At 39.3% G+C, this 26873-nt stretch overlaps 1 protein-coding gene across 2 annotated transcripts; it reads right to left on the bottom strand.

Annotated features, from left to right (window-relative positions):
• Positions 1–1072: 1072 nt before the first annotated feature.
• LOC124282481 (xylulose kinase-like) lies at positions 1073–26873 on the bottom strand. Of its 2 annotated transcripts, XM_046718487.1 has the most exons (19): positions 26784–26873; positions 25801–25883; positions 25395–25464; positions 24007–24087; positions 23693–23779; positions 22137–22229; positions 20124–20225; positions 19376–19507; positions 18893–18952; positions 18465–18546; positions 18183–18223; positions 15971–16086; positions 15206–15321; positions 13565–13638; positions 12541–12637; positions 9040–9098; positions 7951–8038; positions 3089–3180; positions 1073–2612 (listed from the first exon to the last, which is right to left on the bottom strand). In XM_046718487.1, exons 1-19 carry the CDS (start codon positions 26832–26834, stop codon positions 2547–2549), a joined length of 1590 nt encoding a protein of 529 aa, XP_046574443.1. In that variant the 5' UTR covers positions 26835–26873; the 3' UTR covers positions 1073–2546. The 2 variants fall into 2 exon arrangements, with proteins under 2 accessions (XP_046574443.1, XP_046574444.1); XM_046718488.1 differs by lacking the exons at positions 1073–2612; positions 3089–3180; positions 7951–8038; positions 9040–9098 and adding an exon at positions 11187–11826.

Here is a 26873-nt window from a genome sequence, read left to right as displayed (position 1 = left end):
CAAACTCAATACAACAGTACATGTATTCTCTACCAGGGCCCCGTTTCACAAAGCTCTCGTAAGCCTAAGAGCTCATAACTTTTCTTGTAGCATCGTACCTCCTATGTTACAGTATAGGAGGTACTAATGCTACGAGAAAAGTTACGAGATCTTAGGCTTTCGAGAGCTTTGTGAAATGGGGCCCTGGACGGTGGGGTAGCATAGTGGATAAAGTGTTTGCTCATCACACCGAGGACCTGGGTTTGATTTCCTACATGAATACAATGTGTGACCAATGTGTGAATATCCTGTCGTGATATTGCTGGAATATTGCTGTAAGCAGCATAAAACCCTGACTCACTCACTCACTCACAAATCCCTACCATATTGTCTAGAGCTAGCATTAAACACCTCTGACAGACTAGTCCTCGGCAGTTACCACATATATACCAAGTCATATATTGATCTATTTGGAATGAATCTTCGTTTAGCACATTATGCATGGAATTCGAATATTTTCACACACAACAGATTACCCATAGAGGGATGTAAGCATCTATTTAGGTAGTTTTTTTGACATACTGAAATAAATGGGAGCTAAAAGATTGTTGTATATAATCTGAATTTGCACCTTCCTTAGCAACAGTATTCATCTTCTCTATCCTCAACAGTCACATGACATAGTACAAACACTGTACATCATTTGTAAGCACACTGAAATGCATATTACAAACAATCCCAAATAAAATGATGTGCTGACAATTTATGCCGGTAGTACCTGCTCTCAATGTCGAAACAGAAGCACATAGTACAATACATGAGGTACCAATCTCTGCTAAACATTTTTCTCCAACACAATTGCAGGATATTTGAAATATATACAAGCTTACCTTCATTTCTTATTCTGAAAAATAGGCATACCATAATTGGAAACTTGACAAAAGCGAATATGTGTAGCAAGTAAATAGTGTGTGCAAACAGCACACTTTCAAGTTCCGCTCAAGACCAAGAAATCTCAATCTAAGGTGTCAGAATTCACAATGTTCAGTTTGAGAGAGGAAAGTGGTATCACATCCTGATTAGTGGGATTTCATTGCCTTTTGTCTGACATGAGTGACAACAAGGGAGGCAACTCTGGGTCGAGTTGGTTGACCACTTATGATTTGGCTTGGATTATTGATACTGCATTCAACTCACTTTCAACATGTCGCATGCAGCTCGTAATAGATACACTTTAGGGAGTTCCGTTGATTTAACTAATACAAATGCCTGTAGGTTGATAGGATTGTCTGAACATGGTCCCAAACCATCAAGACACCATTAATCCATTAATCTTTTCATTTTCCTATATATTTATTACTTACAACCATTTCATATTTACAAAATCTGCAACTGATTTGAAAAGTTTCATGATAAATCAACACAAAGCACATATTCTCACCTGAAGTGTTTAATACCAAGCCAAAATATTTAAAAAATTCAGCACTTTTTACCATTTTCTTGAATACTGGACACTGACTCTCTTTTACTTTACATCGTCAATACAGTAAACTACGCTTATAACAAACACACATGTAACAAACAGACAGACATAACAAATTGATGTTTGTGTAACAGACACTTGGTACATAATTTAGTTGAAATGTGTACATAAACAACAAACATAACAAAACAAACATAGTTGTCCCTCCGAGTTCATTATAACCATAGCTGACTCTTACTGGCAGATTTGTACATACAGTGGTTCTGTCACCACTGAATACATACAGCATCTTGTGGTGCAATAGTGCCTAGTATTTGGGGGGGGATAACTGATGTAAGTCAAATGAGTTCTCGCATGGTCATCATCATACCCCACCACTGCCTGACACTGAGGCAATGTGCAGAGACCCATGAAGATCCGGTTAGAATTGATCTTCAGCAACCCATGCTTGGCGTAAGAGGCCACTAACAGGATCGGGTGGTCAGGCTTGGTTGACACATGTTATCGTATCCCAGTTACGTAGATTGATTCTCATGCTGTTGATCACTGGATTGTCTGGTCCAGATTTGATTACTTACATACCGCAGCGTTAAACAACCAACAAAGCAATGTGCAGAGTAGATGTCTGTAAAATATTTGTTTGGAAAATATTTCTGATGTCATCAGTTTTCATAGGTTTTGCTCTGAAACCGGATTCCTAATTATTTTTTCTATGTAATTCAGTTTTTATTTCTTTAGTTCTGATACAGGTCATAAAATGTTCTAAGGTAATCAGTTTTCATTGGTTTTGCCCTGGAACAAGGTCGTCCAATATTTCTAATGTTTTCAATGGTTAAACTATGGAACCAGGTCATGGCTACGTTCACTGGTTAAAATTAAGTGAGTCCTATGAATAGAAGTATGTATTCAGTGGTGAGGGAGGAATGTGGGGAGTACAATCTGGGACATGGGGACAGTTCCACAGAGCCTCCAGAGTCAAGATGGTTCGTTGACCTCACAGACTCCGTTGCAATCCAACAAGTGAGAATCTATGGCCATAGTTGAGGGGTCAAGAGGTCTCTATGTGTTGGCTGGATTTGCTGACTCAGGAGTTTCTTTGAGCTATCTTCTCTTCTAACACCTTGTAGCGGGCACACAATGGCTCATATATCTGAAACAACATTTACATTTACGGACAGGCCAAAGCAAGTGAATACATTCTTGACACAAAGAGGATTAGGACAGTCAAGCTGATGTTTTTGTCACCTGAAGAAAAAATAACTCTTTATTTGTTGCAAACCAGAAATTAGTGCAGCATGTCCTATTCAGAGAGGACTGAGGTTTATCAAAATTAAAAAGAAAACAATTTTAATACATTGTATTTAGAAACTGTAAACTACTGAATCTCCGTAAGATTTTCGTTGAGTAAAATTAACCCATCAACCAAAATTTGTTGTCCTACTCAAACACAAAGACAATTTAAAAAAAACCCAAAATCATGCAGCTCTAGGTAAGATGAACAGATTTCCCCTCTTGCTGAATCATATCAGAATTATACACAGAGAGATTACTGTGTTAACCAAGTATTATTAATCCTGAACGGTGTTCCACTAAGATCAATAACGTAGGGTTTAACAGTGTACTTACCTTGTCCGCCCCCGGGGTGGGCGTGGCTACACACACTGGTTCATTGACCCCCTTCACCACCTCCGTGGAGGGCACTCCAGGCCCCAGCCAACCTGACAGGAACAACCACATATATATATATATATCACCACCTCCGTGTAGGGCACTCCAGGCCCCAGCCAGCCTGGCAGGAACAACCACATATATATATATATATCACCACCTCCGTGTAGGGCACTCCAGGCCCCAGCCAACCTGACAGGAACAACCACATATATATATATATATCACCACCACCGCGTGTAGGGCACTCCAGGCCCCAGCCAACCTGACAGGAACAACCACATATATATATATAGTCAAATCACCATGAGTCTCCGCTGGGGACCAAGCAAAAGATCGCATCGATGTATTCAGACATAGGGATGTCCATGAACAACCACATAAATATATAATATTGAACACCTTTATTCCGCGACATCATATCTAAATATAGCACAACAATACATTAGGTGACAGATAATGGATAATGGAAACAAACATTATACATACAGGAGAACACATTTCAATACTAGCACAATAAAAATAGAAAATACATTTACCTCTTAAAATCCATGAACAAACTCTATCGGCAATCGTGATAGATATACTAGTACATGCCGCAATCTTGAATCTTATTAATATACAAAAGATGAACTCACTTCTTGAAAAAGTCTGACATTAACGCTTGTTTCTGTGAATTTCCTTACATTTATCCACAAATTCACGGACGCTTGCCAAGTGGGAAAAATGTTCGCTTGTTTGTGCCTGGAACCGACTCGAGAATTCCTCCTCCAGTCCAGATTGCTGGGAACATTGTAACGCCATGATGTACAGATCATGAATAGTAATAACCAGAATGAAAGCTGCTATATAACGAAACCGATTTGATTGAGTTAACTCAATGTCATGTGCTAATTCTTCCTTCTCGTGAAAATCACTTTAATCTGCCTTTTGAACTCACCCGACAATAGCGGAAAGGTGCGAGCCGCCAGCTGGTTTGTTATTATTGATCAGTTACATGTAGTTGGATCACCAATTAACTTCTCATTGACTGACTTCGGGCTTATGTATACAAGATTACTATTGTTTGAATCTCAAGGGACCAAATTCCATTTCGAGTCATCGCGGTGCATTTATGAGACCCACCAATTCAGGTAACCGAACTCAAATGATGACAAAACAGCAGGGAATGGTCGGGACCCACAGGTACTTCGTGGTTATGCATTATATTCGGAGACACTCGCATTCGACTCATCGGATTTGACTGTATATATATATATCACCACCACGCTGTAGTAGGCACTCCAGACCCCAGCCAACCTGACAGGAACAACCACATATATATATATATATATATCACCACCTCCTCGTAGGGCACTCCAGGCCCCAGCCAACCTGACAGGAACAACCACATATATATATATATATCACCACCTCCGTAGTAGGGGCACTCCAGGCCCCAGCCAACCTGACAGGAACAACCACATATATATATATATATATATATATCACCACCTCCGTGTAGGGCACTCCAGGCCCCAGCCAACCTGACAGGAACAACCACATATATATATATATATATATATCACCACCTCCGTGTAGGGCACTCCAGGCCCCAGCCAACCTGACAGGAACAACCACATATATATATATATATATATCACCACCTCCGCAGTAGGGCACTCCAGGCCCCAGCCAACCTGACAGGAACAACCACATATATATACATATATATCACCACCACACGCCAGTAGGGCACTCCAGACCCCAGCCAACCTGACAGGAACAACCACATACATATATACAGTCAAACCCCGATGAGTCAATCGCTGGGGACCAAGTAAAAGATTCGGCTTATCGATGTATTCGAGTGACATAGGGATGTCTATGAGGGTAGAAAAAAGATGATTCAATATTGAACAATTCCCTTTATTCCGCATTACATCATATCTAAATATAGCACAACAATACATTAGGTGACATAGATAATGGATAATGGAAACAAACATTATACATATGAGAACACATTTCAATACTAGCACAATAAAATAGAAAATACATTTACCTCTTAAAATCCATGAACAAACTCTATCGGCAATCGATAGATATACTTGTACATGCCGCCATCTTGAATCTTATTAATATACAAAAAGATGAACTCACTTCTGAAAAAAGTCTGACATTAACGTTTGTTTCTGTGAATTTCCCTTACATTTATCCACAAATTCACGGACGCTTGCCAAGTGGGAAAAATGTTCGTTGTTTGTGCCTGGAACCGACTCGGAAATTCCTCCAGTCCAGATTGCTGGGAACATTGTAACGCCGCCATGATGTACAGATCATGAATAGTAATAACCGAATGAAAGCTGCTATATAACGCAACCGATTTGATTGAGTTAACTCAATGTCATGTGCTAATTCTTCCGCTTCCGTAAAATCACTAATCTGCCTTTTGAACTCACCCGACAATAGCGGAAAGGTGCGAAAGCCAGCTGGTTTGTTAATTGGATCAGTTACATGTAGTTGGATCACCAATTAACTTCTCATTGACTGACTTCGGGCTTATGTATACAAGATTACTATTGTTTGAATCTCAAGGACCAAATTTCCATTTCGAGTCATCGTGGTGTATTTATGAGACTAATTCGTGTAACCGAACTCAAATGATGACAAAAACAGCAGGGAATGGTCGGGACCGACAGGTACTTCGTGTTATGCATTATATTCGAGACACCGCATTCACTCATCGGGATTTGACTGTATATATATATATCACCACCACGTAGGGCACTCCAGACCCCAGCCAACCTGACAGGAACAACCACATATATATATATATATATATCCGTGGTAGAAGCACCACCTCCGTGTAGGGCACTCCAGGCCCCAGCCAACCTGACAGGAACAACCACATATATATATATATATATCACCACCTCCGTGTAGGGCACTCCAGGCCCCAGCCAACCTGACAGGAACAACCACATATATATATATATATATATATCACCACCTCCGTGTAGGGCACTCCAGGCCCCAGCCAACCTGACAGGAACAACCACATATATATATATATATATATATCACCACCTCCTCGTGTAGGGCACTCCAGGCCCCAGCCAACCTGACAGGAACAACCACATATATATATATATATATATATATATATATATCACCACCTCCGTGTAGGGCACTCCAGGCCCCAGCCAACCTGGCAGGAACAACCACATACATATATATATATATATATATCACCACCACCTCCGTGTAGGGCACTCCAGGCCCCAGCCAACCTGACAGGAACAACCACATATATATATATATATATATATATATCACCACCACGTGTAGGGCACTCCAGACCCCAGCCAACCTGACAGGAACAACCACATATATATATATATATATATATCACCACCTCCGTGTGTAGGGCTCCAGGCCCCAGCCAACCTGACAGGAACAACCACATATATATATATATATCACCACCTCCTTGTATGGCCCTCCAGACCCCAGCCAACCTGACAGGAACAACCACATATATATATATATATCACCACCTCCGTGTAGGGCACTCCAGGCCCCAGCCAACCTGACAGGAACAACCACATATATATATATATATATATATATCACCACCATGTGTAGGGCACTCCAGGCCCCAGCCAACCTGACAGGAACAACCACATATATATATATATATATATATCATCACCACCTCCGTGTAGGGCACTCCAGGCCCCAGCCAACCTGACAGGAACAACCACATATATATATATATATATCACCACCTCCGTGTAGGGCACTCCAGACCCCAGCCAACCTGACAGGAACAACCACATATATATATATATATATATCACCACCGTGTAGGGCACTCCAGGCCCCAGCCAACCTGACAGGAACAACCACATATATATATATATATATCACCACCTCCGTGTAGGGCACTCCAGACCCCAGCCAACCTGACAGGAACAACCACATATATATATATATATATATCACCACCTCCGTGTAGGGCACTCCAGGCCCCAGCCAGCCTGGCAAGATCAACCACATATATATATATATATATCACCACCACCTCCGTGTAGGGCACTCCAGGCCCCAGCCAGCCTGGCAAGATCAACCACATATATATATAACTCTAGTCCCCCACAGAGTACGTTTGTTTGATTGTTTGTTTGTTTGTTTGTTTGTTGTTAACCCAGAAGTCAGCAATACTCCAGCTATATTCCAACTAAATAACTGAGTCTGGACCAGATAATACAGTGATCAACATCATGAGCATCAATCAATGCAATTGGGATACAATGACATGCTTGACCTAACATAGTGGGAGAACCGATTAGTTCATAGTAACCCATGCACTCTCTACTAATCCCTAGGTAAAGTAGTTATGTAAGTCAGCATGGCCTTCTATATTTCTTCAGCAACCTGGTCCAGCCACGGCTTGGCTGGTGTTTCTGTATGTGACCAGATATGGAGGGGTTATTTCTCAAACATTTCTCTTCTCTGGTTACTGCTGCCATCTCATCTCTGCATGAATTGTCATAGCTTTGCACCTATTGGGGTAAGTTACTTTAGATGTCTTTTTGTTTTTATATTTACCATAAGGAGTTTAGGATGTGGTGTTTTAGTTAAACATTATTTAATTAGTATGTTTGGTAGTTACACTTCGTCTTGAATGAGTCGGTGGATTATTATGGTATGCACATAGTTTTATGATACGTTTGGTTAATGTGGACAGATGTAGTGCATACTAGTATATTAAGTATATATTATGGATGGTATGAGAAATGTGTTTGTATGTGTGTGCAAAACCAGACGACACTCACTGTGTTTGGCCCTGAACGCACACCCTAGGGCAGCAGAGTTAGCCACATCCTTGATGTAAACTGGGGCATTGAAGACATCTGACAAAACCTGGCAGAAATACAACACATAACAATCAAATGAACACTCACCTGTCAACTACCTACCGTTGTATTGTCAACATAGTGAAGACCAAGGAAACAATACACAATGATCAAAGCCTCAAAGTTGTACAACTTTACAAAGTTATTGAAACAAAAACAAAATGTTGTGTGTGCTGCCTCTTCATGTATGTTCAGCAGTGAAATAAGGAGTGAGTGAGTGAATTTAGTTTTACTCCGCACTCAGCAATATTCCAGCTATATGGCGGTGGTCCGTAAATAATCGAGTCTGGACCAGACAATCAGTGATCAACAGCATAAGCATCAATCTGCGCAATTGGGAACCGATGACATGTGTCAACCAAGTCAGCGAGCCTGACCACCCGATCCTGTTAGTCGCCTCTTCGACAAGCATGGGTTGCTGAAGATCAATATTCTAACCCAGACCTTCACGGGTGGACTTATATTGAGTGTTAATAGCTATCCAGTATATTTCAAACATATGTACAGTCAGCTCTCGTTAATCCGACACTCATTAATCCGACAATCACGTTAATCCGACAAAAAATTAGGGAACCATTTAAAACTGTGACAATGACTCTCGTTAATCCGATTCTCGTTAATCCGTATATGAAGTGCCTAGTATGACATTCTGACTCTGCAACAGATGTGTTCACTAACTATCGGACGGTTCTATTCCAAGGAATTACCAGACAGAGTGAAATAAACATGAAATGAAAACACGCATGATTGATTATCATGATAATATACTTCGTTTCTTTTATAATAGTTTCCAATCAGAAAGACAAAACACTGAAAAGCAATACAATGTCACTCATGTAGGAGAAATGTGGTGTTATGTTACTCAGACAGTAACTTTGAAAAACAAGTCAGAATTACTTTCCTTTCAACTTGTTTAAAAAAAAGAGATACTTGGACATGAAATTTGAGAATGGACATTTGGCAGAGCCTTTAACCAGGTAACAAAGAAGGAATGTGTAAATATATCACCTGCAGTATTGCTGTGTTCATGGACGCCCCTCCTGTGGCAATCACACGGGTGTTGGAATCTGCAGGAGAAGTCATCTGTGTTATTACAACTTAAACATACCAAAAAACAATAAACAATTTGGATTGGCACCAAAATGTATCCAGTTTGATACATATGCTTCACCAATATTTTATCCATAAATGCTACTCTTGCTGAAGTGAAATAATAGGAAATCTAGGATGAATAGGGAACTGATAAATATTTATCTCCTCTTGATAAAGTGAAGACCCCAAGAGATACTGGAGTGCATTGTCTCTACTTAAGTAAATGATTGTTTACTTGGATGATAACATCACACCTTGATCAGAAAGCTCAAAGCCTTTAACATGTAAATCTGCAAAAAAGCTGACAACAAATTTCTATATATATGTGAACAGAGCCGAAAGAAGATCTAGAAGATGATAATTGTTATGCGAACCACACAAGTACAGCCTCCTAATTACTGCAGTGGCTTTGTAGCTCACCATAATATGTACCTGTAGTCAACAGTTTACAATGTTAAATACAGGCACTTAAATAATGTTTCTGTCAGCATTGCTATTCAAATATTTTCTAGACAAATACTGAAGCCAAATGTATTAATAAATATGAAGCAATTAACTTCATTTCAACACTGTTATCAAATCTCCAAGAATTTGCAACTTATTGTGTTTGGAATGAGAACAAATGTATATACTGATGATGTGTTTGATTTAATATTGTTGTTAGCTAAATTCTTCATATATAAATGTAAGGTATTAAAAACTACTCTTAGTTTTAAACATTTTAGACATTATTTACAAGATAGGTATTTTATTGAAAAAAATATATCTTTCAGTAAAAGTGAACAAGATAAGTTTTATAAAAAGTGGATGTTATATCATGATTTTGCAAATTTTAAATTATTTTCTGAATTCTTTCTTCTTGTTCCCTTATGAAAAATATAGGCTGAATGGACTTGAACTTAAACTTACTGTAAATATTTGAAGCTTGTAAGTGTGATTGGTGAGTGAATGTGTTGTGGTGTCTGGTGTTGTTGTTTTGTGCTTTGTTAGAAAGGAAATCCTGTTTTTCCTGTGATCAATGAACCTTCTTGCAAAGGACCTTAGAGCCCCCTAGCTCTTCGGTCCTATCTGTAACGGGGAAGCAAGAAATAAAAAATATCAATTATAAAAAAAAAAATCTCCAAGAATTACCATTCTAGTTTGGAACCATGTGGCAATACTCAACTAATCTTTTTTTATTTCAGCTGTTTTAGTTCATAGCCTCATGCGACTTCTAATTTCAGAGAGGATAATAGATGTTGAGAAAATTCAAGAGTATTACAATTTGATTTGAATACAAATATCTGAATTGTGGCCATCAATAGTGTGTTCAATAACCATTCAAACAAATTTACATGGGTTCAGGAATGAAAGTTTGGCGGCAGTGTTTTTTTAAGATGTTTACTGACACAAATGCCAATGCTGGATGCTGGTGTGAGTGAGTGAGGATGGTTTTACGCCGCTTTTAGCAATCTCTTAAAAATATCACAGCAGGGACACGACAAATAGGCTTCACACATTGTACCCATGTGGGGAATCGAACCAGGGTCCTCGGCGTGATGAGCGAACGCTTTAACCACTCGGCTATCTCACCGCTCCTGGATGCTGGAAGCCGGACATGGAGGCCATGACATAAGCCCACATGACTTTCAGTCCGAGGAGTAAGAAAACTAAGCAATCTTTACATCATGCAAACACGGTATATAAAATAGCAAAGAAGTTATCATGGACCATGTCAGATCACATTATTGTCAAACAGTGACTGAAGTATGAATGAAACACTTTACAACAAGACACATTTCTCAACACATAACTCCATCTTTCTCACAATACACTGCTGTATTCCTTCATTAAAAGTAATAAATAAATATTGCTGAGAGATTGTTTGTTTGTTGTTCAATGTCGCACTCAGCAATATTCCAGCTATATGGTGGCAGTCTGTAGATAATCGAGTCTGGTGCAGACAATCCAGTGATCAACAGCATGAGTATTGATATCATCAATTGGGATACGATGACATGGGTCAACCAAGCCAGTGAGCCTGACCACCCGATCCCGTTAGTCGCCTCTTACGACAAGCATGGGTTGCTGAAAACCAATTCTAACCCGGTTCTTCACGGGTATGCTGAGAGATGACAGAAGAGCCAGACATAGAACGAAGAACAATATGCCATTGTGCCAATGGCTATTCACTTACTGAGTAAGGACATTTTGAAAGACCACATGGACACACAGACATCACAGACACATTTCCTATAAATAGGGATATTAGTAGTTTCGTATCTGTGGAACGTTGACGGTTCACTGAAAATTAAGCATAATGCTTGTTTGTTGTTTAATGCCACGCTCAGCAATATTTCAGCTTTATGGCGTCGGTTTGAAAATAATCGAGTCTGGAAAAACAATATATTGATGTTTATCTTATCATGCCACTGACATCATCATATGAGACACTCCTACATTCTTCATACACCACACATAAAAGATTTAGTTACTAAACTGCAAATAAACTAATTGTCTGAAGGCACAGAACACAAAATATCAAACAACAAAACTGGCTAAAAAGCAAAAATTCTAAAAGTGGAAAATTGTATTAAAAAAGAACAATAACAAATGTTTGGGCTTACATTAAAGCAGGTTATTATTTGTGAGTTGTGCTGGTTACGAACTGAAACGTGTCTCTACAGTACCAACATGCACTACCTGGATCGCCATTATTGATGCCTGACAAAACACGAGCAAGTTAATTAATACCCAATTAATGAATATTCTGTTCTTTATCTGTTAGCATAACCTGAAACATTAATGAAATGTTATAGCTTAAGAAATATAGCACATAAAACAAAAACCAATACCCCTGTCATTGATAAGAGAAAAAAACTTTTTTGGTAACAGAAATACCCCTGAATCCAAGAACCCTTCATTTGTAACAGAAAGACCCTTTCATTTGAAAGACACATATCTCTTCAATGGTAAGAAAAAGGGCCCTTCATTTGAAAGTGAAATACCTCTATGTGAAAGAGAAAGGCCCTTTCATTTGAAAGAGACCGATCCCTTCATTAAAGAGATAGATCGTTCCTTGGTAAGAAAAAGACCCTTCCATTTGAAAGAGACAGATCATTTCATTGGTAAGAAAAAGGCCCCTTCATTTAAAAGTGATAGACCCCTTCATGTGAAAGAGAAAGACCCCTACACTGGTAAAACTTGGACAAAATGAACTCTGACCAAGATTTGTATCAATGTTATGAATATAGTCTCTGGTTTAATAGAAATCTGACACATTAAAATTAGAAACTAATTTCAAAAAGCCATAACAACTATCCACAAACAGGTTATATTCCTTGTTATTTAACTGCTGTCAACTAATTATCACAAGGTGAAATGGGAGATTTTACACCTTCTCAGTTCAATGTCACCTATGAAACATCTAATACTGACCTATTTGAAATCCTAGAGTTTCAGAGTAAACCCTTCGAGCCATAAACTGTCCCTCAATGAGGGCACGCACCTCGACCTCCGGCGGAAATGAGGAGACCTACAAGAAGAACATACACAGGTAGGGCAGAGAGCTGACTGTGGGACAGACACTGACTGAAAAGGACATGGTAGGATATAGGCTCTATATTGTCTTCTGGAAATTTCAAAACATAAAGTTACAGAAATCTTTGAAATGTTGATTGAAACTTATGAGCCATGCTCAAATGGCTGACATGGACATTCCCCTACACAAAGATATTTGACACTGTTTACCTAAAAATATTTAATTACTTTGAAAACAATTTTCGTTCATTTGATAAATTATATTTTATTATTATTCTGCTGGGTATATCCTTGTCAGACTTTGCCCTTTCTGTAACAAATTAACAATACATCAATTAAATATATGAAGATATAAATATATACCCTTCAAAAGTATAAGGTTTGTGAGTGAGTTATAAGAAGTTAATATCACTGACTAGGCAAGGGTTTATCATTAGATGTTCAACCAGAGTACATAAATAAATGTACAAGTATTACAAAAATAATGTACTAGTACTAACAGTCAGGATGTACTCTTTGACTTGGCAGCAACCAATAGCAGTACGCCCATGACACCTGCATAACCGTCTCCAACTACCTCCCACTCATAGGGGACGGTGGGGTAGCCTTGTGGTTAAAGCGTTCGCTTGTCACACTGAAGACCCGGGTTCGATTCCCCACATGGGTACAATGTGTGAAGCCCATTTCAGTGTCCCCAGCCGTGATATTGCTGGAATATTGCTAAAAGCGGCGTAAAACCATACTCACTCCCACTCATGGGGATTTCAGGTTAGCACAGTTCACCAGCACCCTATGCAGGTTATAAGAAGGACAACTCTGTGGATTGGGTGGTCAGACTTGATGACTTGGCTGATTACACCTATACACCTTTATAACAGGCCATATTTACTCGAATGCTGCACTAAGCAACAAACAAACGTACCTCCTCATCCTTCTCATTAAACCGGTACACACCCTCCACCACCGGCTGGATCTCAGTGATATCAAAGTATATTCCTGGAAAAGACTCACATTGTCATTACAAAGACCATCTCTCATACAAAGGCAGTTTATCAAGTATAGCACAGGGGCACTTACAAAGATGACCTGTGTATTTGAGTGTGCCCCAAGCATAATTCTTTTGATCCAACTTTGAATTCAGTTATTTCAGTCATTTCATCATGTAATTAAGCTCTTGTCCACAAAATTAATCTCACACTTCTTAGCTCACTGAGGTGGATTATACCTTCACCATTCAAGCATCCAAAATCTACTCCATGATTTAAACAGTACTTTAGAATGTTCATGGTCCCTGTACCTGCCCAACTGAATGTGTGAGGGTGTAGTTAACAGTGACTGGCTGCAGTCTGCAGAGGTGAGGTGAGGTGAGGTGAGGTGAAATTGGGTTTTACGTCGTACTTGAGAATATTTCGCTCATATGATGACGTGCATGCGTGTGTATGTGTATGTGCGGCTGCTTGTACTAGCCCAGACTTAAGCTGGTTTTATAGTGCTAGCCCACTGAGATACCATGCCGCAGTTAAGCATGAATACCCCACTCAGAAACATTATACTGACTCCGAGCTGACCAGTCCTTGTTATATCCATTAATGCGTACTGCCAGGCAGGGACCAACAAGTACCATATTTTAACGTCTTTTGGTATGACGTGACCGGGAAACGAACCCGCGACCTTCCTCTCTCTGGGCGGACGCTCTAACCACTACACCACGGAGGCGGTAGGTATTTTTGTAAACTATATCTAAGTCTTCAATTCTGACACCAGGAATTGATGACAGTACCACTTGAAGTTTAACCATGCTACCAGCTCTCTGATACAAGGGGGCGGTGGGGTAGCCTAGTGGTTAAGGCGTTCGCTCGTCACGTCGAAAACCCGGGTTCGATTCCCCACATGGGCACAATGTGTTAAGTCCATTTCTGAAGTTTAACCATACTCACCAACTCACTCTGATACAAGGGATATTGTCCATGAGTACTGTTTATCACAAGTTGTAACCCTAACATGGAGGTTTCATGTTACACCCAAACAATATATGACATGCAAGTATTATCCTGTAACAGTGCATGTATATCGTTTATAGAAAAACAAGACAATATTATTGTTTCCTTAATATCATAATTACAGATCATATTTTGGATATATAGAAGTAGATTTTCTGATAAAAGTGTGGTGAGGTAGGCATTAAAGCCATGTTGTCAGCCATGTTGTACACCATATTTCATTAACGTGTCTGCACACAACCATTAGTGTTCCTGGCAATGATATACATACAAAACAAGCAATGGACTATTTTAGCCTACAAAGATGTTTGGGTTTAAAATTTTCATAATGACGAACCACTGAAATACAACCAATAATCATAATGATGTACAAGTTTCTTTCATTGTCACTATTTCCACAATTTTGGAAAAAGTTTAAAGGCAGTTGGAGAAACCAACATCTAAGAATGCAGGAAGTGACAATGAGCATTGCAGCAAGAATAAAGACTACCTGAGAAATTGATCACATAGCTAATATGGAATTCTAAACATCTCTAAACTAAAATAGACAAAATATTTCAAACCTATATTGCCATTATTTCCAAGAGGGGATTTCTGCAAAAGTTCCCCAAATTTGTCCCATGACTTGTCAGCGTTGTCATCTCTAACCCTTTCTCTTGTTAAAGAGCCATTTTTGAAACTGCAACAAACCACAATATTATAGCCACAAGAACACCAGCATCAAGTTCAGTAGTTACAACTGTCTGCCAAGAATACAGTTGAAACCTGTCTAAACCGGCACCCCTTGGGACTTGAAAAATAAAATGCCGGTTTTGACAGTGTGTCGGATTAGACAGGTGCCGGTATTGGCAGGTTTCACTGTATTTAGTTACAAAGGCAAATCTTTTGAATTAACATTTTACCTTGAACACAAATTAAATTAAACAACATTTTGCAGGTGAGCTACGTATTCCATGGTTGTTATAACTTCAGCTGTATAGCATGCTCATGCAGGAACTATTGTTTACAGCGAGTGAGTGAGTATGGTTTTATGGCACTTTTAGCAATATTCCAGCAATATCACCAGAAATGGGCTTCACACATTGTACCCAGGTGGGAAATAAAAATCCCCGGGTCTTCTGCGTAAAGAGCAAACGCCTTAACCACTAGGCTACCCCACCATCCCAGACCAGACAGTCTGGTGATTGGTATGACATGCAATGACCTGTCTGTGGTATACAATAACACAGGTCAGACCATGTTAGCAATACTGACCACCTGAGTACATCGCCCCTTACGACCAGCTGCCACTGAGCTATGTAACCCCAACAGGTTTGTTTGAATCCTACCAGAGCAGTGCCATGTAAGCTGTTGTATCCACAGGGTTGGCAAAGATGTGTCCCACGAGTGCAGGTTTGGGCTCCGTCAACCATAGGAACACTGTGTCGCTTGTGCCGAGGCTCACCTGCAGATACAACACTGGTCAAGTAACATATATATTACCGTAAATAAGCCGATCTCATAGATAAGCTGAGGTCCTTAATTATATGTTCTGTAGATAAGCCTAACCATAAACTTTTGCTCATCATTTCAGCGTGAACAGTCATCGGGAAACACAGTGTCAACAAATCCATTTTGAATAACGCAAGTTACTCCTGTTGTTACACTCTCTGATAATAAAACATGTTCCTTGCATATCTGAACTGGTAGCTAGCAGCTCATGAACAGGTCAGTGTTTCTGTGTGTTTGTATACACTAGGTTCCTCAATGACCCAAATATACAGTCAGACAGTATGTGATGTATCAGGACAGGTCTGTCTTAAATCAATAAAAGAAATCATGCCATGAATTAAAATGAGCTCTATTTGCAGCATGTATATTCTGTGGACCCTACTATTACCTGATAGTGATACACAGTGTCAAATCCACACAGACAGTTAGCTCATAGCACTTGACAAAGTGAAGTTACATGCTTGTAATGGCTCTTCCTAAATGGCATTGTGTATTCATAAAGGCCCGTTCTCATAGTACGACTTGTAGTAACTACTTGTAGAATCGATACGAGTTGCAATGTGAGAACACCCAAGTCGTATCAACTTTGACATGCTCTCAACCTGTCGAAAGCGAGTACAAGAAATAGAAACTTCCCTATTTCAAGCGACAGATCGTAAGAAATTGACCAATCAAAACACTGACACAGTAAGACAAGAGTTCAGTCCCTTTGTAAACATGGAGCCCAAGAGATATCAAGACCCGCTCTCAAAGACTGACACTGAGTATTTTATCAACTATTATAGGTAGGTCTGCTGAGTATCCACTGCCTAACACAAACGCATTTGGGTTTTCTTTTTTCTTTTTCTTTTCATTTACCAAATGTACGACAATCAACACAGGCATCTACTCGTCGCTTGAAAAATACGAGATTATCGCATAAATTCCAAGTCATATCAACTCATTTAAATAAGATTTTATATCTACATGTAGATACTACAGGTTGTTACTACGAGTCACAACGTGAGACTGGACCTTAACATGTTTAAAACAGGGGTGTTTTAGGTGGATCTTAAACACAAAACTGTTTGCTGTGATTTAATATAAGCTCTCATTGGTCAGAACAATCAAAAGAATTGTTGGTTAAAAATGGTGCTGTTGATGGGGTAAACTAGGAATACAAACTACTGAAAGACTGACAACGTACAAAACATGCAACACCCTTTCCAGTAATAGTAATGATCACAAAATACAACAGCTTTTACATTACATATGAATGATCAGAATTTAAATAAATGTGTTGACAAAATCTAAGCTTAAGAAAATTTGGTTGAGCCATTCCTTTTTAATAATGATGTTTTACTTGTAGCCTTGTTTAATCAAATGTTATTTAATACAAATCAATCAATCAATCAATCTTTATTTGATTGATATTAAAAAAATGTTATTAATGCATCTGTCAGCAAAAAATGTTATTAATGCATCTGTCAGCAATATTCCAGCTGAACATGGCAGCCTCTAGCAGCAGAGTCTGGACCAGGCCATCTGGAGGATTACAGAAGCAGCTTCAATCCACCTAATGTGGTTATACTGGCAGACATGGGTGAGAGTGATCAACAGAGTCTGGACCGGGCCATCTGGAGGATTACAGAAGCAGCTTCAATCCATCTAATGTGGTTATACTGGCAGACATGGGTGAGAGTGATCAACAGAGTCTGGACCGGGCCATCTGGAGGATTACAGAAGCAGCTTCAATCCATCTAATGTGGTTATACTGGCAGACATGGGTGAGAGTGATCAACAGAGTCAGGACCAGGCCATCTGGAGGATTACAGAAGCAGCTTCAATCTGGCAGACATATGTGACAGTGATCAACAGAGTCTGGACCGGGCCATCTGGAGGATTACAGAAGCAGCTTCAATCCATCTAATGTGGTTATACTGGCAGACATGGGTGACAGTGATTAACAGAGTCAGGACCAGGCCATCTGGAGGATTACAGAAGCAGCTTCAATCCACCTAATGTGGTTATACTGGCAGACATGGGTGACAGTGATCAGACAGTACTCACAATGAGATCCCCTTGTTTTGGTGCAAGACCTGCCAGTGAAGCTGTGGAAAAACATTCAAACTGTAAGACAGAATATTGAAACATTCAGTAATAACACAATTCATCCTCTCAAACATAAATACATATACAGTGATCCTTCTGTGAACTACAGTTTCAACAAATATTAGAATATGGTAGTTGTAGCCAATTCTGTAAACGAGAAAATCAAAACTGTGTGGCCTTAATTACATCATCCAAGTAATATAGAATTTAAGATGAATTCTGTCATGAAAAGTACTGTACCTGGGTTGTCTCCAGTGAAAGCGCCGACTTGACAGTTTGGTGAGAAGTCATATCTCTCTACCAGGAACTGACTGACTTTTCCCTGTGTAACAGACAAACAATGTACAGAGAGAGGAGAGTAAAGTACACACATAACGTACATCAACAAAGCTGAAAAAGAGGCTCACTGTAGGTGGCTAATTTTCGTAAACTTGGTTTGACAGTACTAAAAAGAATTATCATCAGAGAAAAATTGCTGGTCCCAGTGAATATTGGCAACAGAACATGTTGAAGATTAACAAAATAAGGAGACTGGCATTTCAACTTTTCAATAAGACAATAATCCTAAATTTCCCTGGTTAACCCAAACCTGGAGATTTTGTCAATCTCAGTTGTCTGAATTCAGTTTAAAAACAACCAACATATGTATGGTCACACAAGGTACTTACAACCAGCTGAGCAGAAGGAACAATGGGGCCCAACACCTGATCTAGGTTGGGAGCACAGGCCTGTTTAAAGTAAAGTTTAAAGTTATACACTTATATTGGGTGGTCAAAGTTTGCTCGAGTTCATCTGACCTATCCTACAGAGGTGTCCTCAGACTTTCATACAGAGGTTTTGTATCAGAGTGAAATATTTCTTTTCAATGAGATTGACCACAAACATGGCTTACATGACTAAGTGCTTACACAACATCCAATATATTCAAATGAATGAGTGGCTTTGAGTAAATATTATGACAATATTATTGTTTTGGCAATATTATAGCAACACCAGAGGACACAGAAATTAGCCTGACACATGATAATTATGTTGGGAATCGAACCCAGTCTTGTAGCATGGCAAGTGAACACTTTAAGTCTACTGCAGCACCTGTCCAGTATGATTTAGAGCGGTGTATAGACACGGATTGATACAGCCCTACATCTCACATCTAGACACTGCGGTGACCACTTCCTTGTCCGAATGTCCATCAAGTTCATGCCTGACCCATCACTATCATCGATCGGGGCATAGTCGCCAATAAACAAACACGCTGCGAAACTGCTCACAAGTGAAATGCGCTGGAATGGGAAACGACTCAACATACATGTCTTGTCAGCCAGTATGTCAAAGTGACAAAACAATATCTGCATCTGCTCATGTAAAACAGGATTCAAATGACCAATTAGAGAAATATTATGCATCATGAAATTGATGTATATCACTAAATGTATACAGTCAACACTCGTGTGTATTCATGATGATGTGTCAAGTAATTAATTAATGCAAGAAGCCAGATCTTGGAAATACTCATCACAAAAAACCTAGACTGTTGACTTAGAATTCCATGATCTGGGGTGATAGTAGTCTGAATGTGTAACATTTGACATCACAAACTGCTTGAAATCTGATCTAACACCATGATATCAAAGGCACAAAGCTCCAAATATTCAAATGAGATAGGTCGGGTCACAAAGAAAGATTGTAACGATTCAAAGGGTGGAGAGTGCAATCTTTAGAGCAGTACATGTATTCAGTATGACAAATTTTATTTTACTGTACTGGACTTTTTCTGAAGATCGGTGAGCACTGATCTGCTTGTAATTATGACATAATCTGACAAATTGACAAGAACAAAGATGTCATCCTAGCTGTCAATCAACCTGTGTAAACAACCAGACCACTGCTATTGCATACCTCTGTATTTTCATATGCAGCTCGTTGCGTCTGATACTGCTTCGCAATCTGATTTCCTGTCAGTCTCTCATATCCTCGGGATCCGGTTATGTCAGTCAAACTCTGGAACAAAATTTAAAGATGTCAAACTGTTTTCATTCAGGGAAAGTTAAGAACACTGAAACATCTTACTATAGAAACATGCTTTCTCGCAGAAATTAGCATTTTGTGGAATATCCAGTGTTTTTGTTGTTTTTATGTATGAAAACATTTTCAAAAATAAGGTAGCTATGGCAACAGTTAGTATAACCTGTAGGAAGACACTATTCACTTCATTTCAATGACTACAACCTCCAACGTCTTCATCTTCATTCACAAGCCATACAGCCACGCTAGGAGACTAGTATTGCAATTCTTTTTGGTTAACTTCAAAGAACTTCAAGGATAATCAAAACAACAAAGAGCTATTAAAACCAATCAATTATTTCAATGCATGAATATCTCAACCAGAATGAATCGATTTCAAAGAGTTGTCTCCCTTGATAATGTTCACATGGAGATTTCACATCAAATCATAATCAGCCATATGACCAGCATCCTCGATAATCTCCAGGGTATACGTTCCCGATAAATCTCCACTAGACCCTGGATGCATCCACGGCTTGAGATGATTTTATTACCTCCATTGGCTGGCTTTTTATCCAATCAGGTGGCTACGCTGGGAAGTTGAACGTACCAATCACAACTCACGTACGCTTTTTAAATTATCTAACCGATTAAACTTGGCAACACAATTATTGCAGAGGGCACTCTGAAAGATGTGAAAGATCTGTCAATTTGTCTGTATTACTTCTCAAAAAAATCTGAGTGGTACTGCGAACAAATGTTCGCGGCTGCAACTGCTATCTTTGTTGACACTGGCAAGTTCGGATGTAACGGCGGCTTAGCTGATTGGCTACTGTAAGAATGCAGAGTCAGCAAAGGTAGGTTATATAATTATCGGGCCAAGCCGTGGATGCATCCAGGGTATAGTGGAGAGTGATAGTAACATATACCCTGGAGATTATGGAGGATGTATGACCAGCAGTTTTTTGAAGAGGGCCTTCAATGAAGATTAAACCATGGGCAGTTGTGTTTGGCAGATTTTGTGTAAGATTTCAGGGACTGTTTTAACTTATAAAAATCCTGTAATTGAAACTGACCAAGTTTTTCAAGAACAAGTGCTGTCTTCAGCATGAAGTCTTCTGCTGAATGTGACCAAAGATATTTTCAAGCAGGTGACATTTGCTGTGGATCTGGGGTTCACGTGTTTAGCTTACTGGAAAAGGATCTGGTTAAGCTAGGTATATTTTATTCTACCATGACTTCAGTAAATACTGGATAGTGATTGGTTAATTAAAGTCATTCAGAGGTATAAAATCATGCTATATACATCTGATTTTCCAACACAATATGTACTTTTTTTCAATCTTAATAACGTGGTTATGGTAGAATGGAGATAAACATATTGTGTTGGAAAATCAGAGTTATATAACGAGATTATAACAGCTCTAAATATTTTTTATTTAAAACCTCACGCTACACGTTCGGTTTTAAATCAAATTTAGACTAGCTATTATTGTAAAAATATATAACGTTACTATAGAAGTCTAAAAAAAAATTGGGGTTGTATAACCTCCAAGTCATAAACATGTCATAAAAGGTAACTAAAATGGGATGAGGTGGAAACAGTGGCTGCCAAATATGAATAGTACATCGATGATAAAAACTAGGTGGGATTAAGAACTAGCTGCACAGTTACCAACAGCAACAGATCCACATCTGGACTAGGTACAATCAAACAGGTACATGTCCATCACATTACAGTTTCACATCCCTTTTTTTGTATTCCTGTGGTAAATGACAATACACTTGCAGTTGCTGTATTATTCCTGTTGAAAATGACACTATGCCTGTGGTTTTTTTGTTATTCCTGTGGTAAATGACAATACACTTGCAGTTGCTGTATTATTCCTGTTGAAAATGACACTATACCTGTGGGCCTCCAACCTTCTCCTCCAGGTCTCGACACTGTTTTGTCGTACTGGCATCCATCCAGATCGGGGAATCCCTGATACTGAAGCAGTCCTGCAACAACACCCATACAATGCCTGCTTCAGTAGGTACAAAACAGTCTTTCCAGCTGTGTGGAAACTAATACAACTCACTGTTTGCAATACCTGTTACAAATATTGTCAACCGACCTCCACACACAGGTTCTTAGCAATGTGGCTGATCTCCTCTTGAATAAGTTCTGTTGTTACCCGTGAAGGTCCGGGTTAGAATATTGATCTTCAGTAACCCATGCTTGTCGTAAGAGGTGACTAACGGGATCGGGTGATCAGGCTCGCTGACTTGGTTGACACATGTCATCAGTTCGCAATTGCGCAGATCAATGTTCATGATGTTGATCACTGGATTGTCTTGTCCAGACTCGATTATATACCGCCACCATATAGCTGGAATATTGCTGAGTGTGGCGTAAAATTAAACTCACTCACTCACTCAGTTCTGTTGTGGTATAGGACATACTATTTTGAGACTATCATTCATGCATACAAAATGGCAGGAATTCTAAATCAATGTGGAGTATAATATTGCAAGAGCATAGAAAATCACCTGGAAAATAGCAATGAGGGAAATTTAGGTCTACAGAGTTGTCCATCAAACTGGGTCAATCTGAACGCCAAGAAAATAAATATTTACCTCATAATTGCTATGCTGGTTTGTTTAAATCAGGCCAAAACTGCACAGTAAAGGGAACATTAAGCTTTGATGTACTTTCCACATATGGCATTCTGGTTCTATGAGAACTGCGTACTGCTATGCTCATCCATATTGCAGAATTCAATTGAATGTAACAACAAGGTCAAGCAACAGGGCATGATATTTAGGAACCCTACCACCATGACAGTCAAACAGTTCTGGTACTCATGACACCCTACCACCATGACAGTCAAACAGTTCTGGTACTCATGACACCCCGCCTCAATGACAGTCAAACAGTTCTGGTACTCGTGACACCCTGCCTCAATGACAGTCAAACAGTTCTGGTACTCGTGACACCCTGCCTCAATGACAGTCAAACAGTTCTGGTACTCGTGACACCCTGCCTCAATGACAGTCAAACAGTTCTGGTACTCATGACACCCTGCCTCAATGACAGTCAAACAGTTCTGGTACTCGTGACACCCTGCCTCAATGACAGTCAAACAGTTCTGGTACTCGTGACACCCTGCCTCAATGACAGTCAAACAGTTCTGGTACTCATGACACCCTGCCTCAATGACAGTCAAACAGTTCTGGTACACACCCTGCCTCAATGACAGTCAAACAGTTCTGGTACTCGTGACACCCTGCCTCAATGACAGTCAAACAGTTCTGGTACTTGTGACACCTGCCTCAATGACAGTCAAACAGTTCTGGTACACCCTGCCTCAATGACAGTCATGAACAGTTCTGGTACTCGTGACACCCTGCCTCAGTGACAGTCAAACAACAAGTTCAAGCAGTAGGGCAAGATGTTTAGAAGCCCCTTCTCCATTACATACCTGAAGCTGATCACTGAAGGACTTGCTGGGGTTGAGACTGGAGAGGGTATCCCTGGCTCCCTTCTTCCAGTACACACTACCATGTTGCTGTACATACAGGAGATGATATTAACAAATGAATTAAAACAACATAGACAATTTGTGCTTGCAGAACCACAGTTATCTCATTGAAATTTCCATATTCTGAGCACCACAAAACAATTAATTTAGAAAATCATCGGTAGTTTAATCATGTTTACAAGAGAAAAGGATCAAAAGGAGATAAATCACTGTTTTGAAACACTACTGATTCCTTAAAGCTTCGTCCATGTTACCTGTCCTGTCCCAGACAGCGCAGCCACTCTAGAGAAGGGGAAGTTGTCGGCCTTCATCGTGTCCAGCAGGAGGTCCAGTGCCTGGGTCAACCATGCATCTGGTCAGTGTTGCGTCATGGGATACATCAAGGCATAATAGTCTAATCAAACTTTACATGATATTTTTTCATCTGAATTTAGTGTAAATATACAGACTTTTATGAGAACTGCATACCATTAAAATAATTACTGAGACTTGGTCTTTGGACCAGTTGAAGGGCGTTTTACTCAAGGCTTCCAACAGTGACTCACAATACATGCAATGTCAGAGATAAACCACCTTCACCCACATTTCTGTTATTATCTTGACCCACTGCTGACATAGCTTTGTTTAAGAAGCTACAAGGCACCATCCATACAGGGGCGGATACAGCTTTTTGAGAAAAGGGGTGGGGTGGGGGGGTGCACACTATTGAGAAAAGGAGGGGTGCACACTTCATTTTCACCCGAGTTTCAATGGTCATTTAACAAACTTTCAGCACAAAAGGGAGGGTGCGCACCCCCCTCTGGATCCGCCTAGGCCATATCTCCTGTCTCCAGCATAGCACAGAATACCTCTCATTCACAGTACTCACATGAATCATTTGAGAGTCTGGCCTACACGGCACGCTCAAAGTGACAACACAGAAAGAAAACTGGACCAGGGTATTTATGAATGCAGATGTTATAAACTGGATAATTGAGACAGGTGATCTAAACATGCAGGATCTTTCCACATGTATTATTGCTTTTTCCATAAAGGAGAAAAAAACCTTATCTGCTGCTATAAAATATACATACTGTACAACTGATTAGGTTCAATAGATTAATATATAAACAATTTCCTTGTAACTCAAATGTTATAAATTATTTAATAATTTCAATAACTGATTAACTGACTGAAAAAATGAAGAAAAATATACTGACATACTTTGAAAATGTACAACTGAACTTTTGTAATATTTGGAAAATGGCAACAAAAAATAAATTAAGTTGCTCTAAGTATTTAGACTGACTGACTGAGTTTGGTTTTACGCCGCTTTCAGCAATATTCCAGCAACATCATGGCGGGAACACCAGAAATGGGCTTCAGACATTGTACCCATGTGGGGATTTGAACCCAGGTCTTCGGCGTGACGAGCCAATGCTTTAACCATTAGGCTACCCCATTGCCCCTCTAAGTATTTAGAGATAATCAAAGGTGATGTCGTCATTCTGGGTCCATTTTCATTGGATGTGTTTCAAGATAGGTGTGCACAAAAAACACATCATGTCTATACAATATAATAAGTAATTTTCCTTGTGTTTCAGGGTATCACAGTGATAAGGGACTTGGTATTAGATGATGCAGAGAACTCTGTGACATGTACCTTTACCCACATGGCTGTGGGGGCAGTGACAGTCACATGGTCTTCATGGATGTTGGCTCCACCATGTGTCCTAGAGAAAACACAATTGATTAATTATTTTTAGAAATATTTTACAAACCACTGAATTTTTTACATGTCAGGTGAATTTTTAAAAGCGTTTTATCTGCTTGCTTGAGAAATTCCTGTTTCAAATTTTTTTTTATCCAAATACAATACAGACAACTTATCATACAAAGAAATAAATCCAAAACAAACTAACTTTGAAATATAGGCATAGTAAATATTTTAAAAGTGTAGCGTAACATTTGCACCAGTATTCCAAGTTTATGTACTGAGAATAACACTGGCTCCATACTGTTTTAACAGTCATTAAAAATATTACAAAGAAACAACAAATGTGACTTACTTGTATTCTGGTAGTTCCGTGTCAAACTTGACATTGTATTCATTGGTAACATCAAGTCTGCTGTTGATTGCAATAGTCTTAATCTGGCAAGAAAGTACATTTCAACTTACTTTATGTTTTCACATTCCTGTTGCATATTGGTTACATTATCTACAGTTGGTAATAACTGCCATGTTTCAACAATGGTGAGCATAATCTACTGTTGCTTACAAGGTTTCAGAAAACATATATATGTCAGGGTAGAGACTCTGATCGCAATCTCTACTGGTAGAATCTCCGATTCTACCAGATCGCAGTCTCTACCCTGACATATACATCATCTATGGTATAAATAACATGCAGGCAAGCATTTATGCACATGTGTAAACATCGACATGTTTCATTATAATTTCTTTAATCCACAGCTTTATGGACACCTCATATTGTGGCTTGAAAGGAGAAGATAAAGTATTTAATGACATTGTAATAACTAAAATAGATAAGATCCATCAATCTGTTTTGGCATCTAAACTATAAATTCTATTGAATGACATTCTCACAGCTCACAAAATACATTGTTAAAAGTAACCACTTAATCTTTTTTAAATTTTATTTTAATTTTTTTACTGTATGATTCCTCTTTTTTTACCGAGTTATTTAAGTGCCCTGGCAAGCCTTGGGACATGCAATTTCAATCAATGAAAAGCTTTATATAAATACAGCATAGATTATTTTTAAAGATGCAGCACAATTTAAGGCAAGCAGTTGTAACAGAAAGTCGGCCACACATAATATCTCGGTTGCTATCAGGTATCATTCACCGCACAGCTGATGACAGGCCTTGGAGGCCCCGTCACCTACTTACAACTCGTACAGATAAGAAAAAACATTATGCACATGTGTGACAAGCGTAGCAAGACAAATTCGCTTTCACAGCTGCGTTTATACGACAGATCTACATTAAATCCAAGCCAGAATTGAGATGATCAGAGTTGCAAACGCACCTGCTGAGTGCTGATTTCAACTCCAAGAAACAATCTGCCTTCCTCCGCCATGCTTGGAGGTCAAGGTTCACGGGAATAAAGGTGAAGGTT

Source organism: Haliotis rubra, unplaced genomic scaffold, assembly GCF_003918875.1.
Source record: "Haliotis rubra isolate DU_JTF1 unplaced genomic scaffold, ASM391887v1 Scf3, whole genome shotgun sequence".
NCBI classification, from domain to species: Eukaryota; Metazoa; Mollusca; class Gastropoda; order Lepetellida; family Haliotidae; genus Haliotis; species Haliotis rubra.
This window is presented reverse-complemented; position numbering and strand designations above follow the sequence as displayed.